The sequence below is a fragment of the Urocitellus parryii genome, chromosome 2, assembly GCF_045843805.1.
Source record: "Urocitellus parryii isolate mUroPar1 chromosome 2, mUroPar1.hap1, whole genome shotgun sequence".
NCBI classification, from domain to species: domain Eukaryota; kingdom Metazoa; phylum Chordata; class Mammalia; order Rodentia; family Sciuridae; genus Urocitellus; species Urocitellus parryii.
Window position 1 is genome coordinate 92297168 of NC_135532.1, and position 25404 is coordinate 92322571.

A 25404-nucleotide genomic window follows, 5' to 3' on the forward strand; every position below is an offset into this window, starting at 1 on the left:
GGGCACTTGATTCCTGAGCCTCATCCCCAGCCCTGTTTTGTATTTTATTTAAAAACAGGGTCTCACTGAGTTGCTTAGGCTGGCTTTGAACTCATGACCCTCCTATCTCAGCCTCCTGAGTGGCTGGGATTACAGGCATGCTCCACTGCGCCTGGCCGGATTTTTTTTTTTTTTATACGGGGGATTGAATCCAGGGGTGCTTTACTACTGTGCTATATCTTTGTGTCTGTCTGTATATATGTATGTTTATCTATCTATCTATCTATGTATCTGTCTATATCTATCTATTTTGAGATAGGGTCTCATTAAGTTGCTGAGGCTGACCTCAAACTTGTGATCTTTCTGTCTCAGTCCTGATTTGCTGTGATTGTAGGTGTGTGCCACCCTGTTTGGCTAGAATAAACTTTAAAAAAAAATTTTTTTTAAACATTTTTAGTTGTCAGTAGACCTTTATTTATTTATATGTGGTGCTAAGAATTGAACCCAGTGTCTCACACATGCTAGGCAAGCGCTCTACCACTGTGTGACAACCCCAGCCCCAAGAATAAACTTTTTAAAAATTTTTATTTATTTTATTTTTAGTTGTAGATGGATACAACACCTCTATTTATTTATTTATTTATTGTGGTGCTGAGGATGGAACCCAGTGTCTCATGCGTTCTAGGCGAGTGCTGTATTGCTGAACCACAACTCCATCCCCTAGGATAAACTTTTTTAAATGCTCTGCCTGGGTAGTTTCAAATGTGTGGCCAGGATTTAGAGTCACTGCTCCAGAGGGTAGCAGAATTTGTGCCCTTCACTGAAGTAAGAATCTTTTTTTTTTTTTTTTTTTTTTTTTTTTAAGAGAAAGAGAGAGAGAGAATTATTTAATATTTATTTTTCAGTTTTTGGCAGACAAAACATGGTTGTTTTTATGTGGTGCTGAGGATCGAACCCGGGCCGCACGCATGCCAGGCGAGCGCGCTACCTCTTGAGCCACATCCCCAGCCCTGAAGTAAGAATCTTAAGGTTTGGAGTGTGACTCAGTGGTAGAGTATTTCCATAGCATGAGTGAGGCCCTAGGTTCAATCTAGAGTGACCAGAGTCAGCCAGGAACCAGGAGCCTGGGACAGTGCTAGTGGGAGTGGAGAAATACTGGTGAAAAGAGGAGCCTAGGTGGTAAGGAGAGGGATACAGGAACTAGTACTCACTCTGACAGGTCTTTGATCTATTTTTGAATTTAATTGTACATGTGGGTCTTGACATATATCACCATAGTGACAGTGTATTCGTCTCCCAGGGAAGGCCAAAGGAGAGCAGGTATCTGCCAAGATCCTCCCCATCTTCCTCCCAGTGCCCTTGAATGGACAGGCTGTCTAGGAAGTAGAGATCTTGCTCTTAGGCCTTGGCTTTCCCAGATTGGAGCTGACCTTACCTGCCTTCATCATGGCCAGCCCTTGCCATCCAGGACCCAGGTGAAATAGACCCTGTCTCAGGCTCAGGGAGCTTTCCACTTAGACTAGTAGGGAAAGTTTTTATTGAGAAACAGAACTTTACGTAATTTTTCATCAGACTTGATTGTCTAAGAGCAAACATTTTCATTTTATGGTGTTCTTCATTTGTGTAAAGATTGAAACAATGGGCTGGGGATGTGGCTCAAGCGGTAGTGCGCTTGCCTGGCATGCGTGCGGCCCGGGTTCGATCCTCAGCACCACATACCAACAAAGATGTTGTGTCCGCCAACTAAAAAAAAAAAATTAAATTAAAAATTCTCTCTCTCTCTCTCCTCTCTCACTCTCTCTTTCAAAAAAAAAAAAAAGATTGAAACAATAATGGAAAGGAGTTGCAGTTAAAGAGTGGATGAATTGGCTGTAGGCATGGTGGTGCATGCCCGTAATCCCAGGGGCTGAGGAGGATTTCAAATTTGAGGCCAGTCTCAGCAATTTTAGCAAGGCATTAAGCAACTTAGTGAGACCCTATCTCAAAATAAAAAAGGACTGGGGGTACTGAGGTTGTGGCTCAGTGGTAGAGCGCTTGCCTAGCACTTGTGAGACACTGGGTTCATTCCTCAGCACCACATAAAAATAAATAAAATAAAGGTATTGTGTCTATCTACAACTAAAAAAAAAAAAAAAAAAAAAAAAAAGGACTGGGGATATACTTCAGTGGTAAAGTATCTCTGGGTTCAGTCCCCAGTTACTTCCCACCCTGGGGGGGGGGAAAACACATTAAAAAATATGATTCTTATTGCATGTTTCTTTGTTAGACCAAAGTGCTTATGAAAAAAAAGGAAAAGTAATTATTGTAGAAATAGTAGTTGTTTCTTTGATGTATTTATTCATTGTCTTTCATCTAAAGAGTAAAATAGGTATGAAGTATCATTAATTTGCCACTTGCCAAGTTATCTCTATTCATGCCGTTGATTATCGTTGTAGCTGGTATTATTTTATTCTGCATTTGCTTAGAAAATAAGGCTCTGAGGGTAGACTTAGAATTAATGTAGGAAGTAATAAAAACAAATCTTGTTGGCAGAAAATTTTACTATTGCTGTTTATACTTGTACCCACTGCTCAGGAGGGCTGGGACCCTTGTTAGTCTTTTACTCCTTGACTGTTCAGTCCTCAGGACTGTAACTTTCCTGTTGAGGCATATATAAAGTTCAAACATGCTCACTTGCCTTCAGAATGTTTTGGAAATGATTGAATGCCAGCTGTGTCCAGGCCTGCAATAAGTTCCATGCACCAATCATTTGCTGGCTTTGGAGTCCAGTCACTGTGCTTGGTGTTGTATCACCTAGCAGGACATGCGAAACAGGGAAGTAATCAGTACTGGTGCACATGGGTTCTCTTTGAAGTGCTGATGATGCCTGTGCAGATGAAGGCCTTGTTACTTCTCTGGCTTTATGGTCAGTGTCCAATTTAATACTTAGGGGCTGGTAGCATAGCTCTGTGGTAGAGTGCTTGCCTGCCATGTGCAAGGACTTGGGTTTGATCCATAGCATTGGAAAAAATAATGTAACACTAATCAATCTATAAGAACAAAAGAACCTGAGATTTTTAGATGAATTGTAAGTAATATGAAAATTAGATTTGTAAACTTTTTAGCATCATAGGACACCCACCTCCCCAGCCCCAAACACACACACACACACACAAACACACACACACACACACACACACACACACACACACGCACTACAAGCTGCTACACTAGTCCTTAAGAGTGTGAGGAAGTAGAAACTCTGGGGTCAGGTGTGTGCTGGGAAACTTCCTGTTTCTTAGCTTTTCTTCATGTGTTCTTTCTGTAAGTCTAGAGTGACTTTTTTGGGACATCTTTGTGGATTAGTTTATAGAGAGGGCTTGATTTAAAAACAAAACAAAACAAACAAAAAAACCAAAAACAGATTCTCCACAAATTCTACTGGCAACTGGTGAATGTGCTATATTTTTAGTTTCTTATTCCAAAGAAGTCTGGATTTTCGTCTAAGCATTTGCTGAAAATGGCAGGTAATTGTCTAAGACTGGCTCCCTCTCTTGGGAACAGAAGCATTTCAGAGGAGCCTGTTGCTCTCTATTTGCCCTTCCCCTTTACTTCTGAGGCAGATTAATGGGGAAGATAATAACAGTTAGATCTGGGAGCAATGCTACAGAGGACTGCAGTTTTTGTAGCCATTTTCTGAGCCAATAAGAAATGTCTCAAGCCCACCATGTCCCATTGCCTTAGGATAAATAACTTGGCCCTGTTGGCCAGTGTTCTATTTATTTCTACATCTTTTATTCCCCCACCCCACAAAAATATGTGGGGTGGGGGGATAAAAGAAATAATAAAAAGGAATAAGTATACGGAGTGATAGAGGCCAAATCCTATTTTATCAGGTAAATTCTACATCCTCTAATCAGGGAAGTTCTAAGCAGGTAGGGCAGTGACTTTCCCCCATGGTTCTGTGAGGAGTCAGCTTGTTTAGAGGACCATGTTGTTAAGAAATTCTAAGAGTCATCTTTAGCATGAGATAAATGGAAAGAAATTCTTGGTTAGGTTTATTCATAAGACCATAGAACTTAAGATTTAAGATTTATCAGATGGGGCCAGGGTTGTAGCTCAGTGGTAGAGTGCTTGCCCAGCACATGTGAGGCACCTGGTTTGATCCTCAGCACTACATAAAAATTAATAAATAAAGGTATTGTGTCCATTTACACCTAAAAAGTATTTTAAAAAATACGTATGTCAAATGTGGATGATTTAAGGGGCTGGGGCTGTAGCTCAGTGGTAGAGCACTTGCCTAGCATGTGTGAGGCACTGGGTTCGATCCTCAGTACCACATAAAAATAAGTAAAATAAAGGTATTGTGTTCATCTACATTTAAAAAAATATTTTTAAAATGTGGATGATTAAAAAAACATTAACCAGAAATGCAACAAGAAGACATAAAATCAATTTTCCATTTACAAAAAAGTTTCTTTAATTAGCTTGTACACATATCAGTTTGCATAGAGACTGGGAGAAATTCTGCAGGGTGATTATGTGCTCACCTAAGAAGCTAATTGAAGATTTTGTGAGAAATGAAGATAAAGAATCTGAAGAATTAAGCTGTGGGCCGGTGGGGTACATCTATGCCTGATAGTTGCTCAGGTTGGAAATTCAAAAGACCCCAAGACCATAGGAAAAAGAAAACACCATCCATACATCAGTAGATTGGGGCCACCACTGAAAATTGCTTTGTAGCTGCAGCTGCAAAGTATTTGGGAACATGTAAATTATAGCTCACACTTTTGATAAAATAGATCTCTTGCATTATCATTCCCTTATTCCTTTTTGCCTTTAGTTTTTAATCCTTGGGTTCTTAAATACAACAATTAATTTATAAATAATTACTACAGAGTGGAAGTTCACTTGTGTTAAGGGAATGATCAAATATGGCAAAAAGGGAAAGTGGAGACTCAAGTAGGAGGTGAGAACAAAGGTTTCTTGATGCTAACCTAGGTATAAATCCAGTATGGCAGACAGCATTGTCCTGTGGTTGTCCTGTGGCTTTGAGGGAAGAGGAAAGCACTTGGGTGTTCTCAGTGTTATTTTTATTTAGCCTAGAAGTGCCTAAGTGTACATACTTTTCTAGATATGTGCTGTGCCCCTTAATGAGCAGGTCAGTATCTTTTGCTGGGGAAGGCTAGCAGCATGGAGGTTGCAGGGCCTGACCAAGGAGTCTTGCCATCACCAGTTTACTGGGAAGTGGTGTTCTTAGGTAGCTCTAGGAAAACCTATTCTGAAGTCAGACATAGCAGACATCCCAGTTTTACTCACCGTTGGTCTGGCCTACCACTTTAATAACTGGTCATAGAGTCACCATAGTTTTACAGAACAGGGATTCTAGGAGTCTGCAAGATATCAAATGTTCTAGCATTTGAAAGTATACACCTAATACTACCAGAGTAGTTTGTTCAGGATTTGCAACTGTGGCAAGATTGAAGCAGGTTGAAGGGCCAGTTAGAGCCATCTGAGGGAGAGAAGGAATTCTGCTAGCAGGAAATCCTGAGCCAAGGCAATGGTGCTCGTTTTGTCCTTTTTTTTTTTTTTAAATAGTTGTAGATGGACAGAATGCCTTTATTTTATTTGTTAATTTTTATGTGGTGCTGAGGATCAAACCCAATGCCTCACATGTGCTAAGCAAGCGCTTTGCCACTGAGCTACAGCCCCAGCCCTGTTTTTTTAATTTTTAAAAGTTTTTTTGCTGTACAGGGGTTTAACTCAGGGGCACATAACCACTAAGCCACATCTCCAGTCCTTTTTATTTTTCATTTTGAGACAGGGTCTTGCCAAACTGCTTAGAGCCTTGCTAAGTTGCTTAAACTGCTCTCAAACTTATGATCCTGCTGCCTCAGCCTCTTGAGTCACTGGGATCACAGGCTTGTGCTACCATGCCCAGCTCCCCAGTCATTTTTTATTTAGTTAGTTTTTGAGACAAGGAATTGCTAAGTTGGGAGGCTGGCCTCAAACTTTCAGTCCTGCCTCAGCCTCCCTAATCACCTGGGATTTGCAGGCATGTGTCACTATGCATGGCTTGTCTTGTCCTTTAGTAAACAAAGTGTGTTGATCTAGTTTCTGGCAAGAAAGAAATGTTCTTAATGGTCAAACTTTTAAGAATGTGGCCAAAAAAAGAATGTGACTGAAAGCAAGTCCCAGCTTTAAACACTGAAAGTTGGAAGTATTTGTTTTTGTTTTAATTTTTTTTTTTGGGTAGTTTATATGGATAGCATGCCTTTACTTTATTTATTTTTCTGTGATGCTAAGGATTGAACTCAGTGCCTCACACATGCTAGGCAAGCACTCTACCACTGAGCTACAGCCCCAGCTCTGAAATATTTGTTTAAACACACCTTACAGTGAACTTGCAAAAACTTCCAGTCACCAGGGGCTGGAACAGTGTTGTTTAGCTCTTGAGGCATTGGGCTCTGGGTCCCACTCATACATTTTAAGACTGCTGGCAAGGTCAACCACTCAGTTAAATGGGAGCAGAGCAGAACAGAACAGGGAGCTAGGGGTGACTGAGGCCATGCTGACATCCCCTCCCCTCCCCTCCCCTCCCCTCCGCGATTAGGTTAGGAAGGCCAGCACCCAGCACACTTTTACCAAACTTAATTCATTAAAGCCAGATTAGTGGGCTGGGATGTAGCTCAGTGGCAAAGCGTCTGCCTTGCATTCGCAAAGCCCTGGGTTTGATCCCCAGTTCCAAAAAAGACAAAAAAAAAAAAAAAAAAAACCTTTGGCTGGGGATATAGCTCAGTGGGTAGAGTGCTTGCCTCACATGCACAAAGCCCTGGGTTCAATCCCCAGCACTGCCAAAAAAAAAATATATATATATATATATATAAAGCCAGATTAGCATACTAGTTCAGAGTTGTGACACTGATATTTTTTCTTTTGTGGTGTAATAGAAAAAAAGGAAAACTCAGCTTTTAACTTGAAAATATGAAATAAGGTGTTCATTGCCTTTATTCTTTTCTCTGTACTGTGCAGAAGTCTGCCAAATACCTGCTCTGTGCCAGTAACCTGGTTGGGGAGAGAACAACAGAGTAAATGCTGTCAAGACCTGGGCAGTGGGTCTTTCGTCCCTCTTTTCCTCTCAGGGCAGTGCTCATCATCACCTTTTACCGCAACAGATATTGATCATCCTGCCTCACAGTGTAGCCTCACTTTCTTTGTCTGAATTGGGGAGAAGGGGATAACGAGGTGGAGCTTGGTAAGTCAGAAAGCAAATTTTAATTTCCAATAAGTTACTTATTAGAAAATGCCTGTTTAAATTGTAATGCATTCTGCTGTCATATATAAATAAAAAATAATTAAAAAAAAGAAAATGCCTGTTTATAATATATTAGTCTTAGGTACAGTTGTGGGTCACTTAATGGAGTTCATTCTGAGAAATGTGTTAAGAGTTTTGTTATGTGGGGTCTGGGGATGTGGCTCAAGCGGTAGCATGCTCGCCTGGTATGCGTGCGGTCTGGGTTCGATCCTCAGCACCACATACAAACAAAGATGTTGTGTCCTTCGAAAACTAAGAAATAAATATTAAAAAAATTCTCTCTCTCTCTCTTTTAAAAAAAAAAGAGTTTTGTTATGTGAACATTATAAAGTGTACTTATGCGGGCTGGGTATGTGGCTCAAGTGGTAGTGCGCTTGCCTGGCATGCGTGCCGCCTGGGTTCGATCCTCAGCACCACATACAAATAAAGATGTTGTGTCCGCCGAAAACTAAAAAATAAATATTAAAAATTCTCTCTCTATCTTTCTATCTCTCTCGCTCTCTCTTTAAAAAAATAAATAAATAAAGTGTACTTATGCAAAACTAGATGGTGTAGCCTTGTACTTCTAGGTTATCTGATACAGCTTATTGCTCCCAGACTACAGACTTGTGCAGCATGTCACTGTACCAAATACTATAGGCTATTGAAGCACATTTGTGTGTATTTAATCATATAAAAGGTACAATAGAAATACCAAATGAAACATTAAAAGAGGAGCCAGGTGTGTTAGTGCATGCCTATAATCCCAGTGACTTGGGAAGCTGAGGCAGAGAATTGCAAGTTTTACGTCAGCCTCTGCAACTTAGACTTTAACTCAAAATTAAAAAAAAAAAAGAACCGAGGATGTAGCTCAGTGGTAGAACACCATTAGGTTCAATCCTTAGTACTGAAATAAATAAATAAGTAGATAGATATATAAATAGGACATTACACTTCTTCAGACTTTGTAACACTGTATGCTTAAGCTACCTTAAATTTATATAAAATTCTTCAGCAACAACTTTCACTTACTATAACAATTTTACTTTATAAACTAAAATTTTATAAAACCTTTCACTCTTGTAATAACAAAACACATATTGTACAGCTATATAAAAACATTTTACTTATATTCTCATTCTATGTTTTTTATTTTTAAACTTGTTACTTTTTAAACTTTTTTTTTTTTCCAAAAACACATTAATCTGTGCCCACAAAGACTTAGAACCATCACTGTCACTGTCTTTCACCCCTACATTTTGTCCCATGGGAGATCTTCAGGGGCAAAACAGTCATGAATCTTTCATCTTCTATTGTAGCAATGTCTTTTTCTGCAGTACCTTCTGTGCTTTTTTTTTTTTTTTTTTTTTTTTTTTTTTTTGCTGTGCTAATGATCAAACCTAGGGCTTTGTACAAGCTAGACAGATTCTGCACCCAATCCATGGAATACCTTCTGAAGGACTTGTATAAGACTGTTCTGACAGTTAACTTTTTTTGTTTTGGCAATCCTGGAAATTGAATTCAGCCTCACATAGTAGGCAAGTGCTCTATCACTGAAATACACCCTCAGCTTTGTGCTTTTCATGCAGCTGGCAGTGAGGCAGGTTTATTTACATCAGTATTACCATAAACACATGAGAAATGTATTGTGCTGTGGCCAGGTGATAGGAATCAGCTCCATGGCACTCTTTCAGGGCCACTATTGGGCACTATCTTGAACATATTAAGTGACTGACTGTATTTTGTTAGTTTATTACCATTTCTGTTTTGTGATTTAGTAATGTGGGTAAATTTTTTTTTTTTCCTTAAGGTACTGGGGATTGAACCCAGGGATGCTTTACCACTGAGCTATGTACCCAGCTCTTCTTTTTACTTTTATTTTGAGACAGTGTCTTGCTAGGTTGCCCAAGCTGGCCTCAATCTTCTGTGATCTTCCTGCTTGAGCTTCTTGAGTCATTGGGATTGCAGGCTTTTGCCACTACACCCAGTTAATATATGTAATTTTTTAAATATTTATTTTTTTTTAGGTGTAAATGGACACAACACAATGCCTTTATTTTTATGTGGTGCTGAGGATCGAACCCAGATCCTGCCCGTGCTAGACGAGCGTTCTACCACTGAGCCACAATCCCAGCCCCTGTAATTCTTTTTTAATACTGGGGATTGAATCCAGGGGTTCTCTACCACCGAGCTACACCCCCAGTCCTTTCCATTTTTATTTTGAATTAAGGTCTCACTAGGTTGCTGAAGCTGGCTTTTTTTTTAAAGATGTTTTTATTTTTATTTTTTTTTGAGAGAGAGAGAGAGAGAATATTTTTTTAATATTTTTTTTAGTTTTTGGCGGACACAACATCTTTGTTTGTATGTGGTGCTGAGGATCAAACTCGGGCCTCACGCATGCCAGGCGAGCACGCTACTGCTTGAGCCACATCCCCAGCCCAACTGAGGCTGGCTTTGAACCTGCAACTTTTCTGCCTTAGCTTCCTGAGTTGCTGAGATTAGAGGCCTGCACCACCACTCCTGGCTAATGAACATAAATCTTTTATTTTTTATTTTTCATTTTTTTGTAGTTGTAGATGGACAGAATACCTTTATTTGTTTATTTTTATGTGGTGCTGAGGATCAAATCAGTGCCTCATGCATGCTAGACAAGCTCTCTACCACTGAGCCAAAGCCCCAGTCCCATGAATGTAAATCTTAATTGGGTATTTCTATGAAATTTGGAAAGACTGTGAATAGCAAATGAAGTCTTATACCTAGTACAGGGTAGGTAGTTAGTAAATGTGTGCTGAAGCATTAATTGTTGCACTGTCTTAAGATAATTGTAGTTTGCTTTAGTTGGGTTTTTGGATGTCACATAAGTGATAATGTATTTCCACTTGGATTCTGCTGAGGCAGGCAGGCCACCCACCCCTTATACTTGTTCCTCCATCTCCACCCTACCTCCCACTCTCACTGCTACATATAAATGGATGGTTAGTCTGGGTCCTTGTCTTTGATTTCAGTTTAACCTTTTGCATTCTTAGTGACTTGCATGGGCACTTGAAATTAAAAGACTGGACTGTGTTATCATGGGGACATATTCCCAAAGTCTCCTGAAGTATTTTTTTCTAAAGTCTGATTGGTGCGATTCTGAGTAATCTACCTACCTTATCTACTTTCCTTCCTTCCATGGTGCTGGGCATTGAACCCAGAGCCTTGCACATGCTAGGCAAGTGTTCTCCCACTGAGCCACCCCTGAATCCTAAGTAATGTTTTTTTTTTTTTTTTTGATATCGGGGATTGAACCCAGCAGTGCTTTACCACTAAGCTATATCTTCAGAATTTTTAAATTTTTTCTTTTGCTTAGGGCCTCACTGAGTAGCTGAGACTTGCCTTGAACTTGATATCCTCCTGCCTCAGCCTCCTGTATTGCCTGGGTTGTAAGCATGCACCACCACATCCGGCTTGAGTAATGTTTTGTTTTCTTTTTTTTCTTTTTTTATTATTTTTTTAAATTATTATTATTTTTATATTTTTATTATTTATTTTTTAGTTGAGTAATGTTTTCTAAAATATTTATTTACTTACTATAGCAAAGTATGCATAACATAAAATACACCATCTTAACCATTTAAAAACAATTTTGTGTGTGTGTGTGTGTGTGTTTTGGTGCTGGGAATTGATCTCAGGGCTTTGTACATGCTAATAAACATGCTCTTTGTAGCATTGAGCTACATCCTTATTCTAAAACAAAATTTTAATTGTAAAGAAAAGTGGGTAGAGCTAGGCATGGTGACGCAAGTAAGTGGCTCAGGAGGCTGAGGCAGGAGGATCTCAAGTTCAAAACCAGCCTCAACAATAGCCAGAGGCTAAGCAACTCAGTGAGACCATCTCTAAGTAAAATACAAAATAGGGTTGGGAATGTGGCTCAGTGGTTGAGTACCTCTGAGTTTAATCCCTGGTACCCCACCCCCAAAATGGGAGGATTTATGTATAGAGAATGTGATTGATCAAATTATGTGCATGTGCAGATATGGCACAATGAATCCCATTATGTAAAATTAAATGCAACAATATTAAAAAAAAAAAAAACCTCAAAAAGTTACCATCTGGGGTGCTGGGGTTATGGCTCGGTGGTAGAGCGCTTGCTTTGCATGTGCAAGGCCCTGGGTTTGCTCCTTAGCACCATAAATAAATAAACATACAAACAAACAAATAAAAATGTATTGTGTCCAACTACAACTAAAAAATAGATATTAAAACAAAAATTACTACCTGGGTGCTGGGGATATAGCTCAGTTGATAGAGTGCTTGTCTTGCATGCATAAGGCGCTGGGGCTGGGTTCCTTCCCCAGCACCACATACACACACACACACACACACACACACCAAAAAAAAAAATCTGAATAGTTTTTAAATGTACCATTCAATAGTGAGTAATGTTTAACTTCAGCATATGGCCTTGCGTGCAACAAGGCCCGGAGTTCAATCCCTGCCACCAAAAAAGAAAAAAACAAAAAAACTGTGGTCCAGTGGAGAACAGCTATTTAGTCCTGGATTTTGAACTGTATCTTCCTTCTCTTTCTCAAGAACAATGTTTGCATCTGGGTGAATTTATACCCAGGTGTTAAAACTTTGCTTCTTCCTTCCTGCTTTTCTTGGGGAAAAAACAAAACTAGTATCAGCAGAAATCATTGCCTTTTGTGGATTTTTGCTTTTGGTATCTGTGATGAGTTAGAATTTGCACAAATTTTGCAAGTGAGAGAAGTGTTTAGAGTAGCTTTTCTGTTTGATGGATTGTTTGTTTGATGGATTTTTTTTTTTTTTTTTTGGTACTAGGGATTGAACCCAGGAGCGCTCAACCACTGAGTCACATCCCCAGCTGTCTTTTCTGAGACAGAGTTTCACTAAGTTGCTTAGGGTCTCACTAAATTGCTGAAGCTGGATTTTTTTAAAAAATATTTTTTGTTGTAGATGGATCTTTTATTTATGTGTGGTGCTAAAAATCAAACCCAGTGCCTCACACAGGTAGCAGGGGCTAGAGTTGTAGCTCAGTGCTAGAGCATTTGCCTAACTCTAGCCCCTGAGGCTGGCTTTGAATTTACAATCCTCCTGCTTCAGCCTCCTAAACCGCTGGGATTACAGGTGTGCCACCACTGCCCAGCTGTCTTGACAATTTTTTTTTTTTAAACCTTAGAACCAGGGCTTGGGTTGTGGCTCAGCGGTAGAGCGCTAGCCTAGCACATGTGAGGCCCTGGGTTCAATCCTCAGCACTACATAAAAATAAATAGGACTGTGATTGTGGCTCAGCAGTGGAGTGCTCACATAGCACATGTGAGGCTCTAGGTTTGATCCTCGGTATCACATAAAAAAATAAAATAAAATAAAGGTATTGTGTCTAACTACAACTAAAAAATAAATATTAAAAAAAAAACAAAAACAAAAAAACCTTAGAATCAGATCTTTCTCGCTGTATATGTGACCTTGGCTCCCTTTGGTTGGTCCTGCAGTTCCCTGATGGCTACCACCACTATTGATAGTCCTATATCACCAGAAGGCCAGGTACAAACTTGCCTCATGGCAGAGAAACGTCATCTGCCTCTTGAGCCAAGTTTAGGGTGATACCTTGAATTTTCACGAGTGACTTGCCTTAAAATCTTCCCTATTTGATGTTAAGGAAAGCAAAGGTTCTCTTTTTAACTAGAAGCAGAGCGATCTGTCAGTCTTTTGGTATTTGGAATCCAAATAAACAATGATTTCACACTTGTTTTTCATTGCATTGAGTACATCCTGTTGGCCATCAGACTGAGCTGTTTTAAACTGGTTAACCTTCTAGAATTTTTATATTATTAGATTGACAGTTTATATTAAATTTTAACTTCTGAGTATCTGGACAAAGAAGCCTTTTGTTAGACCCTAAATTGATTGTTGAATTAAGGTTTTTGCTTTTTACCTTTTGTAAAACCATTTAAAACAGGGGCATGGAGTTTTATTATTTTTTAATGAAAATCCCATTTTCTTTAAATGTTTTAGTTATGAGGGTGAATGGTAGCAGTTTGACAGTTTAAGTACTATTTTTAGGTAATATACCTGTTGGGGAATAAAGGGTTTTGGGAGTGGTGTAGTGGACTGCCTGTGCCTCATTTGTGAGGTGAGTAATGAGTTGAATTTTATAACTTTTCCTTCATTCTTGGGAAGGAAAAACTAGAAGCTGTTCTTTCAGAGTATTTAGGGTAAAATATCTGAAAATTTATTCACTCTTAGTTTTTTTTCTACTTAGAGGAGATGTTAAGGTTATTGCAACTTGAATTTGTGCTACATATGCATTTGTTCCTTGCTTTTATTGAGTGGAAAACAATTATTAATTGGGCATTCTGTGTGCATGAGGCACTCCTGAGCTCTGGGGAGGTAGTCTGTGTAGAACAGAGCTGCTTCTCTCCTGGGGCTGGAATTCCAGAGGAGTAAGGCTTTCTACTTCCCAGGGGCATAAAGCTGTCTGGACAAAATGTGGGCATAAGGGCCTTGGGCCTCATGGTCATCTCTCCCATGAAGTGGTATGCTTCAGTTGCATCTAGATAGGGATCAGTATTGGTGAAGGAAGGTCCAGAAGTATCCTTTCCTGCTAAACTGCCTCAGATGCCTGGGGTGTTTGCCAGTCATGGCTTGCTCTCTTTTTTTGTTTTGTTTTGTTTTCTGTTACCAGAGATTAAACCCAGGGACACTTACCACTAAACCACATCCCCATGCCTTTTTTTTTTTTCCTAATATTAATTTTTTAGTTATCGGCAGACACAACATCTTTGTTTGTACGTGGTGCTGAGGATCGAACCCGGGCCGCACGCATGCCAGGCGAGCGCGCTACTGCTTGAGCCACATCCCCAGCCCCTCCCCATGCCTTTTTGTTTTTTATTTTTAGACAGTATCTCACAAAGTTGCTGAGACTGGCTTTGAACTTGTAATCCTCCTGCCTTAGCCTCCCGAGTTTCTGGGATTACAGGCATGTGCTGCTGCACCTGGCCACTGATAGGTTTTGATCTCTAGTCATATCCTTGATTGATCTGATAAACTTCAAAAATACACCTGCCTCCACGCCAGCTTTTATATATTTTGATTTACAAAGTACACCACCTTTTAGGCATTTCAGAAAACTTTTACTTCTGCTCATCATTTGAAAGTTGTTCTTCTTTAGGTTAAGATGAGTTTTAAGTGCTGTGAAATTTTTTCCTTGGGAAGAAGGAAATGTGGCTGGCCATTGGGAGATTTAGGGGACTTGCTGACTTTATCCCAGCTCATTCTGGTTCCTCTGGGTGAGGTGAGGATGCATCCCTGGGCTGAGTCTCTGAGTCTTGGGCTTCCTGGGATTTCACCCTAGATTGTCCTTTCATCTTTGGGGACTGAATTCCCAGGAGCTTGGTGAAGGTTTCCTGCTCAGGTATTCTTCCTTTACCTTCAAAAACCTTGTGAAAGTGCTTCCTCAGTAGTGCTGTTGGGTGCTACATGTATCTAGGGTGCTGTGGGACTTTCCTCTTAGATACTGGCAACTCTTAGGCAGGATTGTAGGCTTTTACCAAGAGAAGAGGGAGAAGGCAGTTGGAGTAGCCACTTCTGGAACAGCTTTGCCCTCTGCAGGCTTTGCAGGCACCAATACTTTTAAAGTGTCCTTGTCCCTTCGGGACATCTGAGACTGAGGGATGGAATTGCTGCCTGGCAACTGTATCTATCACCCTGTGTGCCCTGGTTGAAGAACATGTGTTGAGAGGACCAGGGGCTTCCCCAAGGCTCTGGGAAGTTCCTTTCTAAATGGAGTTGGATTTTATTAAAGTGCAGGGCCATATGGAGACTCTCAGACGTAGACATGGGCACTGCACTGAGTGCTGGCACAGGAAGTGAATTCCCAGTTCCCATCATTTGTTTCTCAGTAGGAGAGCTTTGGCAGCTCCTGTTAGCCAGACAGTGGTAAGATCACCTGGGACATATTCTTGGGTGGCCTTGAGCACTTTTTGGTAGTTTAAAGGATATAATGTGAGTATATGTGTGAAGTGTTAAAATTAATGGTCTTGTCAAGAAGACTGAACCTCTCTTTTTAAAAAATATTTTTTAGTTGTCAATGGACCTTTATTTTATTTATTGTTATGCGATGCTGAGAATTGAACCCAGTGCTTCACACATTAATTAGGTAAGTGCTCCACCAGTGAGCCACAACTCTAGCCCCAAGACTGAACCTCTCTTTCATCATGGTCTGACTACCAGGCTCTCTGTGACCATGGTTGAGTATTTACTTCTCTTTGGGCCCTGATCCCTGAAAAAAGAGGAGGAGAAGGATCTTTGCATTATTATCAAGTGTGTGGTTATGAGACTTATGTGAAAAAACTTTCAAGAGACCATCATAATACTGGTATGTGGGTACAGCCTACCGGTTTCCTAATACAGACAGATATGACTCTTGCTTATAGGGAGCCAATATCAGAAAGACACATGCTGCTTTTTGACAAGTTTCAGAAAGATCTTTTCTCTCTAGAATAAAACTACATGTAGTAGTTGGAGTCGTGCCTTGTACATTGCCTGCCTTCTAAATGCAGAGCACTTAGTCATGCCCATGGAACAGACACCCTATGTCGTCATGTGTCTACAGATAGCAGACTGAGCTTATGTTCCTGGCAGGGTAGAGTGTATCTTATTACTTTTTTTTTTCCCCCCCAAAAAGCTGAGAATTTAAAATTGAGAATCAAATTAGAGAAATAATTTTTCAAAAAAGCTGAGAATTTAAAATTGAGAATCAAATTAGAGAAATAAATCAAAGATAAACTGGATCTAAGAAGTAAAAAGTAAGTAAACTAGAGTACACATATAGGAAGAAAAAAAATTTTTAATAGGCCTGTGTTTTCTTCATTCATTGATTAGGAGTGTGGCTGTCTCTGTGTGAGTGCTGGGGATACATTAGGTGGGTATACATTAGATATATTGTTGCACTCCCACAATTTTGTCTTGGTGAAATGTTGGTGGAGCTGAACCATTTACTAAATAAAAGGTAAAATGCATGAAAAAGGGAAAGGAAATTAAAGGAGGTACTATGTGTTTTAATGGTGTTTAAAATTGTAACTATAACTTTAAAAGAGTTTTCTTAACTGTTACATAGGGAATGGGGAGGCTAAGGCAGGAGGGTGGCAAGTTGGGAGTCCAGCCCAGGCAATTTATCAAGGTAGACCCTGTCTCAGAAAATAAAGAGGGCCACCAGGTCCAGTGGCACATGCCTGTAATCCCAGCAGCTAGGGAGACTGAGGCAAGAGGATTATGAGTTCAAAGCTAGCCTCAGCAAAAGTAAGGTGCTAAGCAACTCAGTGAGACCCTGTCTCTAAATAAAGTACAAAATAGGGTTGGGGACTGAGTTCAATCTCTGGTTCTTAAAAATAAACAATAAAAAGGGCCAAAGAACAAACAACTTAGAAATTAAAGTGATACAATAAGCCATAAACACAGTGGCACACACCTGTCATCCCAGCTACCTGGGAGACTGAGGCAGGAAAATCACAAGTTTAAGGCCAACCTGGGCAACTTATTGAGACCCTGTCTCAAAATAACCAAGGAGGTACAGGTTTGACTCAGTAGTAGATATTTGCCTAGCATGCCTGAGGTCTGGGAGTAATCCTTCAGTGCCACCGAAAGAAAAATAGAAAAAGAAACTTTTTTTTTTTTTTTTTTTTTTTTTGGTACTAGGGATTGAACCCAGGGACGATTAACCATTGAACAATATCCCCAGCCATTATTTTTTATTTTGAGACAGGGTTTCATTAGAAGCTTAGGGTTGCTGAGACTGGCTTTGAACTTGGGATCTTCCTGCCTCAGCCTCTTGAGTTGTTGGTATTACAGTTGTGCACTGCTGCGCCTAGCTTATTTCTTAGATTTCTAAAAAATTTGAGATAAATTTGTGTTCACATACAAAACTAGTTACCATATAGTTAGAAACTGTAGAGATGGACTGGGGAGTGTAGCTCAGTGGTAGAGCACATGTTTAGCATTCAGAAGACCCTGGGTTTGAACCACAGCACTTAAAAAAAAAAAAAAAAAAAAAAGGAAGCAAGCGAAGAAATAAAAAAAATTTAGAGAGATCCTGTGTATACTTACCCAATTTCTCCTGATAACATGTTGGAACGCTAAAGTACAGTAGTGTAATCAATATACCCTGACCTGGTATATATAGTAAAGGTAGATAACATTTTCATCCACACAAGAATCCCTCTTGGGGGCTGGGGTTGTGGCTCAGTGGTAGAGCACTCGCCTAGCACATGCAAGGCCCTGGGTTCGATCCTCAGCACCACATATAAATAAATAAATTAAATAAAGATATTGTGTTCAACTATAACTAAAAAATAAATATTAAGAAAACATCCCTGGGGCTAGGGATGTGGCTCAAGCGGTAGCGCGCTGACCTGGCATGCGTGCGGCCCGGGTTTGATCCTCAGCACCACATACAAACAAAGATGTTGTGTCCGCCGAGAACTAAAAAATAAATATTAAAAATTCTCTCTCTCTCTCTCTCTCTCTCTCTCTCTCTCTCTTTAAAAAAACAAAAAGAAAACATCCCTCATGTTGCCCATTTATAACCATACCTACTTCCCTCATATGTTGGAGTCCTTCCTTAACCACTGGTAACTACTAATTTATTCTCCATTTTTATAATTTTGTCATTTCAAGAATGTTATAAAAATGGCATACAAAGAATGTTATAACATTTTTTCACCTAGTGTGATTACTTCAAAATTCACCTGAATTACTGAGTGTATCAGTAGTTCATTCTTTTGTGTGTGTGTTACTGGGGCCTTATGGATACTAGGCAAAAGCTCTACCACAGAACTGCTTCCTCATTCCTTTTAAATTTTTTGTTTTGAGACAGGGTCTCATTAAATTGCCCAGATTGGACTTCAACATGGGATCCTCCTGTCTCAGACTCCTGAGGAGCTGGGATTACAGGCATGTGCCACAGCACCCAACTAGTTTATTTCTTTTCTTTTTAAAATTTCCTTTTAAAAAATATTTATTTTTTAGTTATAGTTAGACACAATATCTTTATTTTATTTTTTTAATGTGGTGCTAAGGATCAAACTCAGTGCCTCATGCATGGTAGGCAAGAGCTCTACCTCTGAACCACAACCCCAGCCCTAGTTTATTTCTTTTTATTGAGCATTAGTATTTGATGGTTGGGGGGTGCTGGGAATGTGGCTTAGTGGTAGAGGGCTTTGCTACAGTTTGTTTAATCTTCACCCATTGAAGGACCTTAGGTTGAAAGGCAAAACCCATCCATTGAATTACTTTAGTGCCATTTTAAAAAATGAGTTTGGCATATTCCTGTGGGTCTGTTTATGGATTCTGTTCTATTGAACTATGTATGTTTTCCTCCACCAATACTGCCTTATTACTGTAGCTACATGATATCTGAATCTTGGTATTAGATAAAATAATTTCTCTATATTTTTCTTTTTCAAAACTGTTTTGAGGGCTGGGATTGTGGCTCAGCGGTAGAGTGCTTGCCTAGCACATGCGAAGTGCTGGGTTCTATCCTGAGCACCACATAAAAATAAATAAATAAAATAAAGATGTTATGTTCAACTACAACTAAATTATAATTATATATATAAACTATTTAAGTTCCATTCTTATTCATACAAATTTTAGAATACTCTTTTATCTCTACAGAAAACTTTCTGGAATTTTGATATGAGTTACATTAAACCTTGTATTTGCTAGGATTGCTGTAAAAATATTACCACAACCTTAATGGCTTAAAATAACACACATTTATTCTTTAATAGTTCTGGAGACCAGAAGTCCAAAATCAAATCTTGGTAAGGACTGGGAGGGTCTCTGGAGGCTCTGGGGAGAAGCCATTCCTTGCTGCTTATTGTAGTGGCTACCAGCATTCTTCTGTGGCTTTATCGCTTCTACTCTCTGCCTCAGCTTTCATGTCCTTTTTTTTTTTTTTTTTTTTCCAGAGAGAGAATTTTTTAATATTTATTTTTCAGTTCTCGGCAGACACAACATCTTTGTATGTGGTGCTGAGGATCGAACCCGGGCCGCACGCATGCCAGGCGAGCGCGCTACCGCTTGAGCCACACACCCAGCCCTTTCATATCTCTTTCTGTGTATAATCTTCAATTTTTGCATCCCTAGCCCTTTTTATTTTGAGATAGGATCTAAATTGTCTGGTCTGGACTTGAACTTGTGATCATCCTGCCTTGGCCTCCCAAGTTGCTTCAATTTACAGGCATATGCTACCATGTCTTGCTATTTTTTTGCTGTACTGGATATCGAACTCAGAGCCTCATGCATTGCCAGTCACTACCATTGAGCCACATCCCCAGCCCCCTTTTTATTTTTGAGATAGGGTTGCATAATTTTCTCAGGTTGTCCTCTAAACTCGTAGTCCTCCTGCCTTAGTCTGCTGAGTAGCTGGAATTCCACGTAGGCATTCACCACTGTGCCTGGTTTAGCTGACTTTTTCTGATACTGCGCCAGCAGGAGAAGGCTGGGCAAAGTGCCACCTCAGTACAACTAGATGGAAGTAGAAGTTCTAGTACCTCACTTATCCTTTGTCAACAATTGGGTCAGGAACTCTTCATTAGCCCTTCTCTGACACTGTCCCACCAGAGAAGAAATGAAAATCCTTTGTAACTACTTCTGGGTAGGTATGAAAATTAAGGCTTCTTATAACTGGGGCTATTGTCACACTATTACTGACCAGTGGGGATGAAAGTTCTAGCTATCTAATTTTCTCTGATGCTGCCCTGTTGAGGATATTTGGTATACTTCGTTGCAGCTTCACTAGGGTGGAAGTCTTTGTTGGTGTGAGTAGGGGTGGGACCATAGTTTTTTCTTATAGAATATTTTTTTTTGATACTGGGGATTGAACCCCAGGGCATCCTACCATAGAGCTATATCCTCAACTTTTTTTTTTTTTGTGTGGTGCTGGGGATTGAACCCAGCGCCTTATGTATGTGAGGCAAGCACTCTACCAACTGAGCTATCTCCCCATCCCCTATCCTCAACTCTTTGTTTTTTATTTTGAGATATAAGGTCTTGCTGCCCTCAAATTTGTGATCCTCCTGCCTTAGTTTCCTGAGTAGCTGGGATTATAGCTGTATACCAACGTACCCAGTACTTGTGGTGTTTGACTGGAGCTATTATTGTCCTAAAGTTTTCTGTCATTCTAGGTTGCCTCTTACCTCTCTTTTGATTAGAGAAAGCAAGACTTTTTTTTGGAACTTTATGTATATTATATATAATAATTTGTAGATGGACACAATACTCTATTTTATTTATTTATTTTTATTTGATACTGAAGATTGAACCCAGTGCCTCACATGTGCTAGGCAAGTGCTCTACCACTGAGCTACAACCCCAACGCTGGGACTTTAATTTTGTCTCATCAGTTAACATTTCTGGGTTGCCAGCTTCTCATCTCTCTCTCTCTCTCTCTCTCTCTCTCTCTCTCTCTCTCTCTCTCTCTCTCTCTCTCTTTTTTTTTTTGGTGGTTCTGGGGATGGAACCCAGGGATTCTTTACCACTGAGATACACCCACTTCCTTTATATTTTTATTTTGAGATAGGATCTTGCTAAGTTGTCCAGGATAGCCATGAATTTGTGATCCTCTTGCCTCAGCTTCACAAGTCTCTGGGATTATAAGGATGTGCCACCGTGTCCATTCAGCTTCTTTAGCTCTAATTCTAGCATTTTGGAGGCAAAAAGAAAACTCAAGAAACTCACCACTGTGTTATCTCTGAAGTTCTGGGACCCCTTGTTGGTCTTCTGCTTTCTTTTCACATTTTAGACTTATATTTGCTTTATATATAATATCTAGAATTTTTAATTTAACTTTTAAATTTTTTTTTAGTTGTTGATAGACCTTTATTTTATTTATATGTGGTGCTGAGAATCAAACCTAGTGCCTTAGGGCTGGGGATGTGGCTCAAGCGGTAGCGCGCTCGCCTGGCATGCATGCGGCCCGGGTTCGATCCTCAGCACCACATACAAACGAAGATGTTGTGTCCGCTGAGAACTAAAAAATAAATATTAAAAAAAAAAAAAAAAAACCTAGTGCCTCATACGTGCCAGGCAAGTGTACTACTGTGGAGCCATAGCCCCAGCCCTCTTTTTTTTTTTTTTAATTTTTAGTTGTAGATGGACACAATACCTTTATTTTTATGAAGTGCTGAGGATTAAACCCAGGGCCTCATAGGTTCTAGACGAGTGCTCTATTGCTGAGCCACAACCCAGGCTGCCTTGTTTTCGTTATCAGTTTTGGTTTTGATAACTTTGCATTACCTAGTGCAGACAAATGTCACATGCACCTCTGCAGTGTGGGCTCATGATAGTACTTAATCTTTTTCCAGAACAGCAAGTTGCTTGTGATGTCTATCATCACCTGTGGGCCCCCAGCAGGTCCCACAAGGCATCTGTGTTGCTGCCAGTCTAGATAGAGCTGAACTGCTTGATGCTGATGGAATGGAGGACAGTATGCAGATTTCTTGTTACTCTAGTGTGTGGAGGGTAAGAGAGATCAAATAAGTTTGTTTACTAGCACAGGTTTACAGATTTACTTGTTTAATAAACCTGTTCTATGATTAATGCTTGGGGTGTGAGGAGTGGCAGTTGCTGCATTTTTCTTTGTAGATCCTTAGTTGTTTTTTTGTTTTGTTTTGCCCTTAAAAAGTAGTTCTTAAAGTCTTATTTATTGTTACAGTGCCAAGTGACTTTAACTCTTAGGCTGGGTGTATTTCTGGTAGAGCACTTGCTCCCCATGCAAAATGCCATGGGTTCAATTCTCAGCACTGGGGGGAGTTGTTGGGGCCAGAGGAGAAAACCCATAAGATTGATGTGATGTGATATGTTATGGCACCAGGAGTGATGGCACTTGCCTATAATCTCAGCTACTTGGGAAGCTGAGGATTGCAAGTTCAAGGCCAACTTGTGCAACTTATTGAGACCCAGTCTCAAAATAAAAAAGGCTGGGAGCTGGACATGATGCCACCTGCCTATAATTCCAGCGAATTGGGAGCCTGCAAGTTCATGACCAGTCTCAGCAATTCAGCAAAACCCTTGGCAACTTAGTGAGACCCTGTCTCAAAATAAAAAACAAAAAGGACAGGGGATGTGGCTCAGTGGAAGACACCCATGGGTTCAATCCCTAGAACCAAAAAAATAAAAATAATAAAGCCTGGGCATATAGCTCAGTGGTAGAGCACACCTTGGTTTAATACCCAGTGCTGGATACAGGGAGATTGAGGACAATCCCTATGGAGATACACAGCCATTATACCATGTCAGAGAAGTAAAGTAAATCCAATCTCTGGCTCACATGCAAATCCCCTGTTATCTCCTGGGACCTGAGTTTGTGTGTGTTTATGTGTATGTGTTTGAAGTAAATCTAGGATCCAGTCAAAATGTGTCTATCATGTCTGGTTACTATTTTTTTTTTTTTTTTTTTGTGGTGCTGAGGATTGAACCCAGGGCCTTATGCATACAAGGCCCAACTGAGCTATATCCCCAGCCCTGGTTACTCTTTTTTTTTTTTTTTTTTTAAGGAACTCAGTTTATTTATTTATTTGAGAGAGAGAGAGAGAGAGAGAGAGAATATTTTAATATTTATTTTTTAGTTTTCGGGGGACACACATCTTTGTTTGTATGTGGTGCTGAGGATTGAACCCAGGCCGCACGCATGCCAGGCGAGTGCGCTACCGCTTGAGCCACATCCCCAGCCCTGGTTACTAACTCTTAAGCTAGAACAATTACCTAAAATTTAGGGAATGTTAGCATTTCGAGAGACCAGGCCAGTCCAGGCCAGTTATTTTATATAAGGTCCCACATTCTAAATTTACCCAGTTGTCTTTTCATGGCTCCCATATTTTCTATAAAATGGAAATTGCATCTAGAGCAGTGCTGCCCAACAGACATATAATGTGAGCCACATATGTCATTTAAATTTTCTTGGTAGGCACACATACATAAACTCAGAAACAAGCAGGTGAAATTAATTTTCTTTTCTTTTCCTTCTTTTTTTTTTTAACAGTGCTGGGGGGCTGGGGATGTGCTCAAGCGGTAACGTGCTCACCTGGCATGCGCGGGGTGCTGGGTTCGATCTTCAGCACCACATAAAAATAAAATAAATATGTTGTGTCCACTGAAAACTGAAAAATAAATATTAAAAAATTCTCTCTGTCTCTCTCTCTCTCTCTCTCAAAAAAACAGTGCTGGGGATGAAATTAATTTCAATAATATGTTTTATTAAATAGATTTTTTTTTGTGGTACTTAGAACCAAGGGCCTCTAACATACTAGGTAAGCACTCTTGCCATTGAGCCACACCCCCCTCCATTTTTATTTTTGAGATAGTATCTTATTAAGTTGCTCAAACTATCCTGGAACTTGCTGTCCTCTTGCCTCAGCCTCCCCAGTTGTTGGGATTTTAGACATGTGCCACCATGTCTGGCTAACTGATCTCATTATTACTGTTTTTTAACATTTTATTTAATGCATTTCATTCAATAATATATTTGATTATATCCAAAATATTATCATTGTTGTAATCTATGTCTCAAAATTATTAATGAGGTATCTTACTTTCCTTTTTTATGCCATGTTTTCAAAATCCAGTGTGTATTTTACACTTAACTGGACTAGCCGATTTCCTTCACTAATGGAGAAGTTCTCTATGTGACATTCTTGCAGCTGTGGAGATTGTTGAAGTCTGAATCTACTCTTCTTTTTTTTTCAGGCTCTGAGATGGAGCAGGTGTATAGAGGGTAAGGACCCAATTCTGGGACCACGTCACTTTCTTCCTTCCTTAACAAGACTGTCAGCTTGAGCAGCTTGGACCTGGGATGAGGATGTCTGTGGGCCTTTCACTGCTGCTCCCCTTCTGGGGGAGGATCTTTGTCCTCCTGCTTTCTGTGGCCATGGCTCAATCTCGCTGGCCCAGTGAACCGTCGGAGGCCATCAGGGACTGGGAGAACCAGCTTGAAGCGTCCATGCATTCAGTGCTTTCAGATCTTCATGAAGCTGTTCCCAGGGTGGTTGGCATTCCCGATGGCACAGCTATCGTCGGGCGCTCATTTCAAGTGACCATTCCTACAGATTTAATTGCTTCCAGTGGAGAAATCATCAAGGTAAGACTAGATACAAAGCATAAATAAGGAAGATTTCTCATCTTCCATTTTAGTTTTGATATCTCTTCCTTCTCAATTGTGAGCTCCACCAGTTCTGAGCTCAATTATTTTGGTATCTACTAAGTAACTCTCAGGAGAGTGTCAGCCACTGATTTTCCCAGGAGAATACTGATAAACCTCAGATAGCATCTTAAACTTAATTTTTGCCCCCCAAATTCTATTCCTCTGCCTGGGCTTGAAGAACCTTGACATTTCCTCTCAATACTGAGTAAGTTTGTATGGTGGATAGGTAGGTGGGATGTATCCCTGAAGTTTTGCAGGTTCATATGATTTCTGTCAAAACTCTTCAGTTAACCAGCATAATGTGAAAGTAGGTATAGACAACATGTAAATGAATGGTCATGGCCATGTTTCGATAAAACTTAACAGAAACTGAAACTGAATTCTATATAATTTTCACATGTCAAGAAATACTCTTATTTTTTCTCCAGTCATTAGAAAGTTAAAAAAACGGGCCATACAGAAACAGGTGGCAGGCTGCACTTGGCCTTGGCCTAGTTTGTTGACTCCTGCCTACAGCATTCTTGGGATGTGGCTTAGCTGGTTGTGGTGGCCATATCTATAATTCCAGGGACTTCAGGAGTGGAATAGGGTGCTGAGGCAGGAGGATACAGGCTTAAGACTGGCCACAGCAATTTAATAAGGCCCTAAGCAATTTATTTATTAATTATTTTTGTTGTGCTGGGGATTGAACACAGCACCTCATGTATGCTAGGCAATTGCTCTACCACTGGGGTACACTACACTCCCATTCTCTAGGCAATTCAATGAAGCTGTGTCCCCTCCCCCCCAAAAAATAATAAAATAATTAAAGGGGCTAGGGATGTAATTCAATGGTAAAGCACCCCTGCGTTAAAGTCCCAGTTTACCACTCCCCTGCCTTAAGGGGCTGGGATTGTGGCTCAGTGGTAGAGTGCTTACCTAGCATGTGCAAGGTGCTGGGTTTGATCCTCAG

General features: G+C 40.1%; 1 protein-coding gene across 13 annotated transcripts in view; it reads left to right on the forward strand.

Annotated features, from left to right (window-relative positions):
* The window catches only part of Dag1 (dystroglycan 1), a 64512-nt gene that overhangs the window by 25344 nt on the left and 13764 nt on the right, over nt 1-25404 (forward strand). For 7 of the 13 annotated variants that reach the window (XM_077795253.1, XM_077795249.1, XM_026384049.2 and 4 more), the window contains one exon: nt 23999-24389. In XM_077795253.1, the coding sequence (XP_077651379.1) occupies nt 24105-24389 (285 nt within the window). In that variant the 5' untranslated portion in view covers nt 23999-24104. Of the gene's footprint in view, nt 1-6990; nt 7214-19053; nt 19075-21660; nt 21776-23998; nt 24390-25404 lie in introns of those variants that run through there. The other 6 variants (XM_077795250.1, XM_026384057.2, XM_077795252.1 and 3 more) reach the window with 4 other exon arrangements.